This window comes from Thermobia domestica, chromosome 3 (assembly GCF_964235325.1).
Source record: "Thermobia domestica chromosome 3, izTheDome1.hap1.1, whole genome shotgun sequence".
Lineage (NCBI taxonomy): Eukaryota > Metazoa > Arthropoda > Insecta > Zygentoma > Lepismatidae > Thermobia > Thermobia domestica.
In genome coordinates, this window is record NC_137456.1 from 13,860,541 (window position 1) to 13,874,820 (window position 14,280).

General features: G+C 35.0%; 2 protein-coding genes across 5 annotated transcripts in view; one reads left to right on the forward strand and one right to left on the reverse strand.

The window, feature by feature from the left end:
- Positions 1–3,006, forward strand: part of LOC145681678 (guanylate cyclase soluble subunit beta-2-like) — an 88,171-nt gene extending 85,165 nt beyond the window's left edge. Inside the window, exon 14 of the mRNA XM_081753297.1 lies at positions 1,383–3,006. Within this exon, the coding sequence (XP_081609423.1) occupies positions 1,383–1,647 (265 nt within the window). The 3' untranslated portion in view covers positions 1,648–3,006. The remainder of the gene's footprint in view (positions 1–1,382) is intronic.
- Positions 3,007–8,982: 5,976 nt separating this feature from the next.
- The window catches only part of LOC145682417 (uncharacterized), a 53,754-nt gene continuing 48,456 nt past the window's right edge, over positions 8,983–14,280 (reverse strand). For all 4 annotated transcript variants that reach the window (XM_081754041.1, XM_081754040.1, XM_081754043.1 and 1 more), the window contains one exon: positions 8,983–9,784. In XM_081754041.1, the coding sequence (XP_081610167.1) occupies positions 9,341–9,784 (444 nt within the window). In that variant the 3' untranslated portion in view covers positions 8,983–9,340. The remainder of the gene's footprint in view (positions 9,785–14,280) is intronic.

Consider the following 14,280-nt stretch of genomic DNA (forward strand, 5'->3'; position numbering starts at 1 on the left):
CTTGATAGTACGCAGCATTCATTCTCACGTGTTTGTTCACCTTACGTATCACCAATTTCCCCTCGTAACGCATCCGACGACGATCACAATTCTCTGCGAGAAATATTCCTATGGTAAAACTCAGTACATTTCTTGGCATTGGTTTCATGGTCCCGAATGTTATTATGCGTGAGATAAAGGTAGCCTTCATTTGATGTGACAACTATCTTCTATTTGGGCAATCTTTTATTATTATTTTTTTCAATTTTATATAGTTTCCGGCAGTTTGTCTTACGTTAGGCCTAGTAATATTGCACAGAAGAAGGTCATGATCCCAAAGGTTATGGCTGATAATAAACTGTATCAAATTTAATCTCTATACCATGTCACGTTGGTGTGGTGAATTTTCCTGGCCTACCAGTTGACAAATTCCATGAAGACTTCAGGTTATAGTTTCGCTGATTACCTCAAACGGACCGTTTTCGTTGCCGAACGTTTCTACATGGACCCTATTTCCGTTGTCTGGCCACGATTTCTTTAGCTGTGACCATTCCAATGATTATACATTTTCCTGATTTTGTTTTACTACCTGGTAGTACGAAAAATTTGAATCGAAAAGAGACATCCTGTATCGTTTCTAATAATGGTTCATTTCTGGTGGTATTTCACTAGCATCAAAACGACATAGATTCCGCAAGCTGAGACACTGCACTGATAACGACAGCGGTTTCATGGTTCTGGCGTAATTATACAAATGAAAGCAGCGTTGGGAAATCAGCAGGATATAAACCGAATAATCTTCTGTATATAAATATTACCAGGGCAGTCAAAAAGTTCCAGAAATGTTGTACTTCTAACATTTGTGATGCAATCATAATGAATCTTGTACAGTGCAGTCCTCAGGTTGAATAAGTATGAATTTGACAAGCCTGAACATGTCATAACAGGTTGTGTACGAATAGTGTAGCTGAATGGAGGAGTGCGGTGATCAGTTGGGCAATGCAGCAAACAACGCGCAGATATCAAGTTCATGTGCAAATTGGGGAAATTTGCTTCAGAGATTTTGATAGTCTTTAAACAATTTACAGTGACAATGCTTTAAGGGGAAAAAATGGCCTCAAAGGTGCTCGTTTCACCACCGTAGGAGACGATTGAAACCAACGTGCTGGCCGACCTGCGGAAAATACCGTAAGAGGACTTTCGTGTGTGTTTCCTGCAATGGCAGGAGTAGTTGAGCAAGTGTATGTATTCCGAAGAATCCTACTTTGCAGGCAATTAGGTAAATGTATACTTATATTGTAGTAATAAAGAGCATGCAGCAAAATTCCGGGAACTGTCTTGGTATATACTTAGTAAGTAATTGTATCGAGTATTCTCCTCTGATTTTGTTTCTACTCCGACAGAGCTTTGGATGGGAAAGGCTACAAAATGGTCAAACGTGGAGAAACTGAAATTAAAGGTAAAGGAATCATGGATACTTATTTCCTCATTCCTGAAGAAAGCACACGAGGACAAGATATACTGAACAAACTAGCCTCAAGATCAAGACCAGTGACAGCAACTGATGAAAGAGAAGATATTGTTGAAGCTGATGGCAAGAAAGGAAACACAATAAAGAATTCCTCCAAACAGCAAGTGACATCAAGTACAGCTTGTATGATATTCTGAAAGCTGGATCTTAGAATCAACAGAGTATGAATAACTCAAGAACAACGTGTTATTTGCTTGTTTGTAGATTTCTAAAGTATAATGCAGTTCGTGTAGTAAATAATTAAATAAAATATATCTCATACATTCCTATCAATAGTTTGTGTAATGTTACCTAAGGCCTCCAATAACAAAGCTTAAAGAGATCAGTCATACAAAACATACGTGAAAGATAGGGTTGCCATTCGTCCCGGAAAATTCGGGACTATCACGGAATCGAGATCTGCGTCCCGGTGTCCCAAAAATATTTCTCGGGACGCTTAAATGTCACGGATTTCAGCGAAGAAGAAAGGAACGGAATATAGTTTACTTCTTTCACAGAATTAGGTATATAATAATTCTCTTCAACTTCTGAGTATGACAATTCAAAACTTGAAGAACAAACTTGAATACATAAAACATGGATTTAATTAAGTTCACGATTTAACTACTTTGACACTGAACGAAGTATTTGTTTCATTGGGCCAAGGACAAAAGGTTTTACTGCTCAACCTTATTGCTATCTTTAGTAGATAATCTTTTTCAGTCTGCATCTTACTTCTGAAATATTTTAATCAACAATCCCGGAAGATAACAAACGCCGCCAAAACATATTACCAATGAATTAACCATTCTTTAAAAAAAAAAAAATCATATTTTGAATGAGCTAAAAAACAGACTCTGAAAGGCACGAAACATAACAGATCCTGAGAAATTAAGAAAAAAAAATTGCTTGCCAGGAGGGAAGGGGTAAATCACCTACTTACGTTTGCTGAACTAGGGAGGAGAAGGTCTCACCAATGTTATTATTACAGGTAACTCACATGACATGACATTGAATGTAATCTAAACACTGCATTTTCACGATTAAGTAACTGGTTAGGTAGCAATAAATTAGTTTTAAATAATGATAAAATATCCTTGCTAAATTTTTATCCTCTTCAAAATAAATTTATTCCTTATGTAATGACAAATAACAAAAAAGTCGACTTTTCTATTTTAACTAAATTTCTTGGTGTCACCATTAGTTCGAAACTAACTTGGAATGAGCATATTTCTCAACTCAACAAAAAATTAAGTAGTATTTGTTTCGTCCTCCGTAGACTAAGAGCTAATGTCACAACACAGGCTTTAGTTTCAGTGTACTATGCAAAATTCCATTCTTTAATAACTTATGGTATTATTTTTTGGGGTTATTCTACTGAATGTATTAGCACGTTTCACTTACAAAAGACAGCACTAAGGGTTGTGTTTGGATTGTCACCAAAAACTTTTTGCAAGCCCATCTTTCGAGATCAAAAAATATTACCATTACCTTGTCTGTACCTATATAAAATTATCTTGTTCACCGTAAGTAATAAACACTTATTTATTGGAAACAGTAACGTCCATAAATACAATACTCGATTCGTTAATAATTTGCATGTTATCTCCCAAAATCTTTTTTTTTTTTTTTTTTCCAAAAAGCGTATATATTAACTGTACAAAAATTTTCAACAAGTTACCTGACTTTCTAAAGCAAAATAAATTATATTCTAGGTTTAAATCTACTCTTCACAAGTTCTTAGTAGATAAGTGTTACTACTCGGTAAAAGAGTTTTTTAAAGATAATGTATAAATGTGTTTTGTTAATTATGTTATGAATGTGTAAACTTATAAAAGTCATGATTATGTATGTATTTCTCTATTTGTAAGTTTTTTATAGCATATATATATATATATATATATATATTATTTTGTAATTTTGACAACTGTATGCGTACTCGAGAATACTCTCATTTGTATGCAAAACAGGCAAATAAATAAATAAATAAAAATATGATTACGTAATATTTGAACAACTCTATGTAATGGAAGAAAGTAAATTAGTATATAACGCTTCTTTTCATTTAATCATTTCAAAGATTATCTGAATCCGGATTTTCATTTCTGAAATATGGCAACCCTAGTAAAAGAGTAATTTATCAAGTCACATTAACAGAAATTAAACGGAATAAATGTACTATGCAAACGGATTTATGACCTAATGTCTTTAGCGTTTCATTTAATTCCTTATCAAGGTGGAGCTCAATCTACTAAAATTCGAGCGACCAGGTTGAATTATGCTACACCCGATCACAATAAATAGGGGATAAATTACTAATACAGAATTACATCCGAGATCTGAACGCCCGAAAACTCAAACATCTTGAAACAGGAACACACACATACACACACACACACACACACACACATACATACACACACATACATACGCACACACACAAAACCACGAAATTTTCTCCAGGAATACAAACGTTGCTTTAGAATTCGAACGCTCAACACGTTTTTTGCGTCTGTTTCCTCTGCATTTGGGCTATCCATATGCTTTGTAGTTCACTTCTTGTCGGAAGCTGTAGTGAAAGTTTCTAGTGTGCTAATTTTATACTTTTGTACTTGTTTCGTGTTATGTACAAGTTGTTGCAAAATACCGTTTACAACACTTGAGGAATGAAAATATACACGAAAACAAGCCAGAAATCTGTGAACAAGAAATGCTGTAAAGTGCGTACTTTCCAAGTTATGAGGTACCAAAATATCGGAAAAATGAACTTTGGAAGATCGCAACGCAAATACCATCGACCCAAAGAAAGTGGAATGGTGTGGTGAGTTTTACAGGACATCTACTCTCGTTTCCACCTATTTTTCTTTCATGATATCAGAAAATCCCTCCCTTCTTTTAAGGAATCCCTTGCGCACGTGTCCATTCATCTTGGTTTTTGGCATTTTTGAAAACTAATAGTATCATATGTACAATTCACCGCACGGCTTCTTCTGGTGTTTGCGTTACGGTGTCTCAAAGTTCATTTTTCTGATATTTCGGCGACTCATAAATCGGAAAGTACGTACTCTGCAGCATTTTAGTACATATATATATGGTTTGTTCTGATGCATAGGTTTACCCATCAATTTAATGATGTAATACTACGAGCCCTTAACACAGCTAAAATTTCCTTTAATACGGGAAACTTCTGGTTGCTGTCGTTCGGATGAAAAGCGACCGGATGGGATGACACTGGTTCCATGGATGAGAGGTAAATGTTTATTGTGGGACTTCATATGCTTTGATACATACGCTCATTCAAGTCTCCCTCTGTCAGTAATGAACGCTGGAGCTGTTGATAATCGCAGAGAAGCTGAAAAGCAAAGAAAATACTCGAAACTTTTGTTTTCACTCGAATTGCTATTGAAACCAGTGGTGCTTGGGGTGCAAGAAATCTTGAATTCATTAGGGAGGTAGGAAGACGCGTTTCTTGTGTTTCCGGCGAAGTTTGCTCCACATCTTATCTAATACAACGCATATCTGTTTCTATCCAACGTGGTAACTTCTCGTCGGTACTTGGCACTTAGCCTTCTGGAAAGGAACTGGATGAGGTGTTTATACTCTGAGAAGAATTGTTTTATATATATTAATCCTTGGACAATAGTTTTTCTTTGACCTTATTATTATATATTTAAATTGTAATTTATATGAATGCAGTATAATTATGTCATTTCGGTTAATAATCTGATAATTGTAAGTTTTATTGTGACTTATTGTAATAGCTTATTAGAAGAAATCTTCGATAATATATAGATATATATATATATATATATATATATATATATATATATATATATATATATATATATAAAGTTTATTTTGAGTATTTCTTCTTATTTTCATCTTACTATAGTATATGTAAATGTAAATATCTGAATGTGACCTTTGTAACTGGTAACTTAGAGTTGTATCGAAGATGAAAATATGGGAATAGATAAATACTCTGAACTTAAAACAACTGCTATTTAGTAAGGAACTTAAAAAGCACAAAATATTTATTTGTATCATTATAAGAAAACTTAAATCGAAAAACTTCAATATATGATGACATTCAAGTAAGAATAAATTTATTATAGTAAGAAATACATAGAATGCCTTCCATAGAATAAGTGTACATTATTATAGTTTTCTAACCTGTTAATTTAACAAGTCACGTTGAATTCTTTTAGTAAATTAAAAAGAAAGTTACGCAAGAAAGAAAAGCAAACATAGATATATTTTTAAAAATGTGATTAATTCGTTTCTCACAAAATTTGCATTACTACAAGTAAAGTATCAAATTTGAATATTAATCCTAATGAAAACAACTGATAGAGAATTTCTGATTCTATTTAAATTTAATATTTTAAGCAAATACACATGCTTTGAGATATACAGTATACTGGTTACAATCTAGATTTCTGTTCTGGTAAAACAGAAGAATTCTCTTCACATATTTTGCTTCAAATTACTTCACCATTACGTAAGATTCGCCATTTACTTTGAATGTTTGAATTTAAAAACATTCAAGAAACTATATCTCTACTATAAATACTCCTTGCTTAGTTATAATTAAGAATGTCATCATACGTTTCTGTAACTAAGTAACAGTTTCTCACAACAAACAAAAACTCTTATTATAGTGCTCTACAACTAATGAGAGAAATTAATTACCATTTAAAAATACTTATCATTAGTATCAATACTATTAGCATTAAATATTTCAAATTAACACTAAAGAAAAAAGATACGTTTATGGAATACAGGATAAATAGAGAAATGTGAGGGAAAACATGTCTATTATAATGTTAGTACTTCTTTAAGCACGTTTGAAGCTAAAATCTATTTGTGTAAGCATAATTGTTTTCATTTCCATTGAAACTCTACTTATCTTTGTACCTTTGCACAAATCTATCAATTCAACTCTTCCATTACAATAATTTTATTTGATATTTATATGAAGCGTGTAAGCATATATATAGTTATAAAGTCCTTGCTATAAAACAAATGCTTATAACTGTTTTTTTTAATAATTATATTACTGAGAAATACATTTTAAATTGTTCGATGATCTGTAAATTTTTGGTTGGCAACACTATCACGATAATGAGATTGGCAACACTGGTGACAACAAAGAAAATGAAAATGGCTGTGGTACAAAAAAAAAGCACAGTGTATGTGTTGGTATGCGAACTGAAATCAGGTGTGTTGGTGCAGTGAAACTTCAGACAAGTGTACAAAATAGTACTTCCTGATGTCAGGATTATAAAGAATTGATACACCAAGTTTCTGGCTACCGGAAATGTTTGTGATATGCAAAGAAATGGTCAGCGGCCAGTGAGCCCAAACACGGTGCGAAGGTTGCCCAGAAACTGGACAGAAGTCCAAGAAAAAAATAGATTTCACCCTGTAATTTTTGGTTATGAGGTTTCTCTAAAACACAGGTGAGGAAAAACCAAAGGACTTGCAGGACCTGAAAACTAAGATTAGTGAAGTGATCCATGACATTTCTGATGACACCAGACGAAATAGCATTCACAGATTTCGTCGGAGGTTGCAAAAATGTACGGATGTCAACGGAGTCCAGCTGGAGGTGTGACGATGATGGCAGCAGTGTATCTATGGATGATGATACAAAACGTTGTCTCAATAGAAACCTTAACATTTATTTCACTGCAATGTCATTATTTAAAAAGAAAGTTAAAAGCATTTGTTTTATAGCAAGGACTTTATAACAACCCTGTATATAGTATTTTTTTCTTCTCGAGTTTCACTGCAAATAATTTAAAATAATATTAAAGTTAAATGCAAAGAAAATGTTTTCAGATTATCTTTCCCATTACGAATACTATAATTACCTGTTTATGTTGTGATATTAAAAACTGTTTCCGAAAACTACTGTCATAGTTGACTTATTAATATATTTTATGGAAGAATGTTGCAAATAGTTGAATAAATTTTAGCCTAATATAATAAGATCTTTTAATTATTTATTAATTGGCAGAACGTAACATCAAAACCAGATGAACAAACATAACAACAGTACAAATATTTACACACTTTTCTTAGATTTATCTAAATATATGCTTGAAGACAAATACAACACAGAATTGATCTAAGTTTTATACAAATAGGAAAGAGTATTCTTGAAGTTTAGAATTAAACTCCTAAAACTGAATGCAGATCTACGTAAACTCAAAACCAAATCTATGGAAATATAAGTATCATAATTTTGTTTAGAAATAAACATATATATTTTAAGAATTTTCTCAATTTCCTTATACCTGCCGGCGTTAACCGTGAATACAAATACACAGTTCCTTCATTTTGAAAAGGCTATATTTTTAAAAGTATTATACGTACACACATAAAACAAACAAACAAACAAACAAAAGAACGACAAACTCACCAAATTTGTACTGTGTGGCAGCATTAGTCCATTATCTTTGTGATCGGGTGTGGTAGTGTGACAGTACGAGATTAGTGCCTGTCGGAAATAGGGGGAAAGGAAGAAAAAAGTTTGTGTATGCTTGAATATGCCAGATGTTCTTCTGTTATAACTGTTCAACACGCTCTCAGAAGAGAATATGGAAAAAGAACCGCCATGTAAACAAAGCATTTTGCGCTGGTATCGGCAATTCAAGGACACTAGTTGCTTGTATAAAGGGAAAAGCGCCTGGCCTCTCAGATCTCCAGATTTAACGCCCTGAGACTTCTTCCTGTGGAGGTACCTTGTTTACGTACCCCTACTACCGCAATCCTTAGTCGAGCTCAAAGAACGCATCAGTGCTGCAGTGTAGACAATTGACAGGACTATGCTGAAAAATGTATGAAATGAGCTCGAGTATCGTCTGACGTGTGTCTTGTCACCAAAGGGGCACATATTGAACATTTGTAGAGGGTGTACCAACTTGGTAAGTAAAGTTCTCTTCATATCTCTTTCACGTGTGTATGTGTAATACTTTTGAAAATAGAGCCTTTTCAAAATGAATGAATCATTTATGCTTGCCCTGTGTAAAGATTAAAAGTTGATTTCATAAAAAAGTAAGAACGACTTATATTTAGAAGAGATGAGTTCCCACGAAATACGAAAATACATAAACCTAACTAACAGTATTATTGTAAACTATGTGCGAAGAAAAATGTAATATTCTCTTTATTTACAAAAATTGCGTTTCTATTCTTTGTTCCCTGTACATTACTTTACATCGTAACGCAAATAGATTTGTAATAATTTACATAATGTATAATAATTAATTAACACTAGTAAGTATTAACACTGGTTAAAGTTCAGGATTATATTTAAACACTTCAGCTATTTCTGAGAATAAAAAAAAAAAAGAGAGAATTATCTGAGTTCAATCCTAAACGTACTGTTTGATTAGTGCCTTTAATAACTACCGTATTATGAAGCATTACATTTTATTTTTTGTATTTGGAATTAAATAAATATTCAAAACACTAAAACAAAGGTAAAACCTTAAACATTTATATTGTAATAATCAAAGTTTGAAAAAGAAACATTACAGACACAGGATTACAGGCGAAATAAATATACAACACAACACATTACAGTTTACTCAGTATTAGATTAACCTTTGTTACGATAAATTTATGAGAAAATATTGGTTCCAACAAGTGTCAAATATTGAAAATTAACATTAAGAGATTTAGAATATATAAATACAGTAGTAACCTTAAGACACTTGGGTAATGGTAAAATTTGGAAACTAACGAAACGTGATTTCCATTAAAATAGATATAATAACGCACAAGATCAATTAGGAACTACCACGAATACATGAATGGAATCTTGTTAATGTTTTGAGAAGTTCAGAGCAGACTGCTGCTGGATGTAAACAGTTTCCTTTTCTTGATGACAGGAAACATAACTTTGTTTTGATAGATGGATCGTACAGTACTGTTTCTGTCCGGCTCCTCAAGAAATGAAGGCGGAGACAACAAGCCAGAAGTACTTTTGAGTGGTCCACTCTCAGAGGTCACCGAAGCCTTGTCCCCGGCTTCATCTGCTTGCAAACTGGGGTTACTTGCTTGTTCTGAGACTTGCAGGTTTCCTGTTGACGTGGTTGTACTCGTGTTGGTTTCACTGGCAGTTTTGTACGAGCCAAAATTCGATTCGAGATCATAAGAAGACAGTCTGCTGTGTACAGATGGTGTTTGATGGAGCAACGTGTATGACGCTCTGTTAACAGGGAACATGCTCGTCTTCAACTTCTCCAACTCTGCTGTGTATTGTTTCTCAATATCAAGAAGCTTCTGTGAAAATAAAGCAGAAAACAAATCAGTTTGACATTCATCTATAATTGAACACGCCTAGGAACTACAAAATTAAAAGAATTCTTGCAATATAGATATTGCAGGATATGTAAAATGAATCGTTTCTGTAATTTCTGTATTGCATTGCTATTCATCTATAATGGAACACGCCTAGGAACTACAAAATTAAAAGAATTCTTGCAATATAGATATTGCAGGATGTGCAAAATGAATCGTTTCTGTAATTTCTGTATTGCATTGCTATTCATCTATAATGGAACACACCTAGGAACTACAAAATTAAAAGAATTCTTGCAATATAGATATTGCAGGATGTGCAAAATGAATCGTTTCTGTAATTTCTGTATTGCATTGCTATTCATCTATAATGGAACACGCCTAGGAACTACAAAATTAAAAGAATTCTTGCAATATAGATATTGCAGGATGTGCAAAATGAATCGTTTCTGTAATTTCTGTATTGCTTTGCTTTACATTATACATTAAATAAATACAAATACAAATACAAGTACAAGATGTACAAGATTTGCAGACGATATGGCGCTTGTTGCAGAATCTAAAAAGAAAATCAATAGGATGTAAGATACTTTAAGGAAGAGCTTTGAAGAATATGGGACGAAAGACAAAAGCCATGGTGATAGGAACGAAGCGGTCTGTGTCAAATATGAAAGTAGGTGGACTATCGAGTTCTGTGAAGGTTCGTGTGTACCGTGATAACCCACGAACACCAGAACACTTGCGAGTCAACATGACGAGAGAAATTGCCAACATCACCCAGGATATAATGCGGGTTCCTGCAACGAACATGGAGCGACAGATTTAACTGGACCTACGGGAAGATGCAGGTCTTTTTCAACATCTGCTTTAAAAATAAGTGATTACCATCCTTTCCACATAAAATTTTCATTCTTCCTCCTTCATTTGCTACAATCCGTATTAAATTGGACAATTTTTACAGATGTTACGACCGAATGAAACCCACCCGTTCTTAAAAAAAATCACCTTGTATATTAATTGAGTGGATGTGAATATGTTTCTAATGCTCATTGTACAGTCAGAAATTAGTCAGTGGAAAGTATTTTTACTTCTTGATAAGGTTGTAAGTGAATTCCACTGATGAGTTGAAACGCTCTCAGGATATTAAAAACTCATATTGATTTTATTTTTCTACATGTATATAGAGATATGACATGTGATATTTCTGGAGTCGTTACACACATCTTTGTTGCATTTACGCGTTTCTTAACACGAATTTTCTTTTAAATTTTTAAACAGAAACATATATACTTAATTACAAATAAATTTAGGTACAGAAGAATTTTTTTTTTCAATTTATACTGCTTGACAATTGCTAAGGAACAACTGATTTATGCCATGTAGCATTCCCAACAGCCGACCAATTAGTCAATTGCAATGCAAAGGGCATAGTTGAGCAGGAGTTGTTCTCTATATTAAAGGCACTGCACGAAAGCTCTGAATTCAGCCGAAAGTGCATGCAGTGAGGTGTTTGACGAAAATAACGCCGTAGATGATGGAACTCAGTTGTGTGAAATTCAGTATGAAGGGACAATAATTCAGTGCAAAATGGCTTCAAGAAATCACTTAAGTGCGTGCGATCGTGGACGTGCAATTGGACGGCTGGAAGCTGGTCAAAATGTCACTACTGTGACGACAGCAATAGGAGTGTCAAAAAATGTCATCTCGCGATTGAAAAAAGCCACAAAACGTGGGAATACGATGCTAAAGCATGCCAGTGGTCGTCGAAGGAAGACCACACCTCAAGACGATCGATATGTATCCCTAGTGGCGAAAAGGAACAGACTGCGCACTCCGCGGCAGATAGGTGCAAACCTTGCAACCGCTATTAGTATACATGCATCTGCCAGAACCATTTCGTGGAGCATAAACCAGGTTAGTTTGTTTGCACGGGAGCCTGTTACATGCATCCCACTTCAACCACGCCATCGGCACGAACGTTTACAATTGTCAGGAACATGTTGACTGGGATCTCTGACGAATCCCATTTCACTGCGACAAGTTATCCTGAAATAAAATGAAATGAAATCTATAAGTTTTACGTCCCACGGTTATGCCGCTTAGGCTAAAGGAGACGGTGATGATGAGGAATGAATGAAATGGTGAAATGAAGAAAGTGGGAGGAAACGGGAGAACCCGAGAAAACCCACGCACACGGTGTTTGTCCACCACAAAGTTCACTTGGCAGGGCCTGGGATCGAATCAGGGACCCCAAGCACCAGAGGTGAACGCTCTACCACTGAGCCACCGCGGCCCCACAAGTTATCCTGGCCACCAGTTACTGTGGAGAAAGCGGAGAACACGTTATGCACAACAGAATGTTCATAAACATGATCGCTATGGCTAAGACATGATGGTGTGGGTAGGCATTATGTACAATGGCAGAATCCCACTTCACATCATTGAGCGAGGTAGCGTGACATCGCAGCGGTATTGCAGAGAGATTCTTCTGAATCATGTTCGTCGTTTTCGGGATGCGGTAGGTCCAGACTGTCTGTTTAAGTACGACAATGCGCGTACGCTGAAGAATCGGATACACTTGAACGTCAAGATATTAGACGTATGCAATGGTTTTCTTACTGTCCGGACCTTAATCCTATTGAGCAGCCTGGGATATCCACGGTAGACGTGTTTCTCAACAAACTCCCCTCCCCGAACCTACAAACGCCTGCAAGAACTGACAAACACCTTGCGAGAGGAGTGGAACAATATCTCCCAAGGTAGTTAGTAGACAACATGAATAACAGATGTAGAATGTGCATTAGTGGCCGAGGAAGTTGCACATTTTCCTGAGGTCCTCATATCTGTGTCCTTCTGGGAGGAAGACCCATTTTTTGTGGCTGTTTGGACATACTTCAAAGAGTATCTTTTACTTTTTTCGTTTTCTTCTTTTTCCATGTGGTGCAATCTGTACCATTTTTCATTAGAATAATTGCATACTATCTGTACTGCATATGTACTGCGTTTCATTTCTTCCCGCAATATCTACTCTGAATTACTCCGAAAAATGACACTGTTCCTTAACATTTGTCAAGCAGTGTATATTATTGTCGCTGGTGCAGAAAGTCATTATCGAAAGTAATCGAATTTTCTGTACTGTTATTGGGCAGTTTATTCACAAAATATTTCAAAGATATTCGTATACACTATTCAAAATAAACAACCATATTCAAAACTAATATTACCGACGCATTTTCTTCTTAAGTTTCATCCAGAACAAAGGAAATGAAAAAAATATTCTCTCTGGTACTAAGATAGTTGATTAAACTAAAATTGTCGAATAGCTTATTAATTGATTGATTAGCATTTAACTTTCCCTTTCAATACTGAGGCCTTAGAACAGTGTCCGACACTACCACTCGGACTTTCATCCGAAGCTTTTGGGTACAGACCGGGTATCCGACTCGACCCAATCACGTGAACAGAATAAAATATCGTTGAACGTTCTTCAATACTTTATCCCGGTTTTTATATATAAACAAATATAATGTAACATTTAATACAAAAAAAAAAATAAATAAATAAAGTAATTCAAAGCAAATTTAGAACTATGTTTACCAATAAGGTCGTCAGAACTTTAAAATGATCATCATCATCAGTATATGTATTCTGCCATTATTGGCACGTCACTTGCTGCAACTGAGAAGCTTCCATGCTCCACGGTCTTCCGCTAACCTCTTCGCCTTCACATACGATTTCTCTGTTTTGATATCGTCTATTAGTTGTAGTTTTCTTCGCCCCCTCCTTCTCTTTCCTTCCACCATACCCTCTAGCACGTCCCAGATTTCAGTTTCTTCTTAGTCAATGTCCCAACCAGTTTCTCTTCCTCTTCTTAATAATATCTAACATTGTTCTTTTCCCCCCATCATTTCTAACACCCTCTCATTCGTTTTCCGGTCGACGCAGCTATTTTTTCCATTCTTCTCCACATCCACATTTCGAAAGCTTCCAGTCGTTTTTCTTTAATTTTGAGTTATGTCCATGCCTCCCACCCATACAGCACAACACTCCACACGAAGCATTTTATAAGTCTTTTTCTCAACTCTTTATTCAAGATCCCACACACACACACACACACACACAAAAGTATTCTCTTTGTCCTAAAAGCTTCTTTCGCCATTCCTATCCTTGCTTTTATTTCATGTTAACATTTCATATCATTACTAATAATACTACCGAGGTATCGAAAACTATTCACTTGTTCTATTTTCTCCCCTCCTACTTCTATATTTGACACCGACCGCTTTGTTCCAATCACCATGGCTTTTGTCTTTCTAACATTTATTTTCATCCCATATTCTTCACAGCCCTTCCTAACGTTGTAACATCTTATTAATTTTCTCTTCAGATTCTGCAACAAGCACCAAATTATCTGCAAACCGTATACACATAATTATTCTATCTCCTATCGAAATCCCGCTTCATTTTGTAGACTCTTT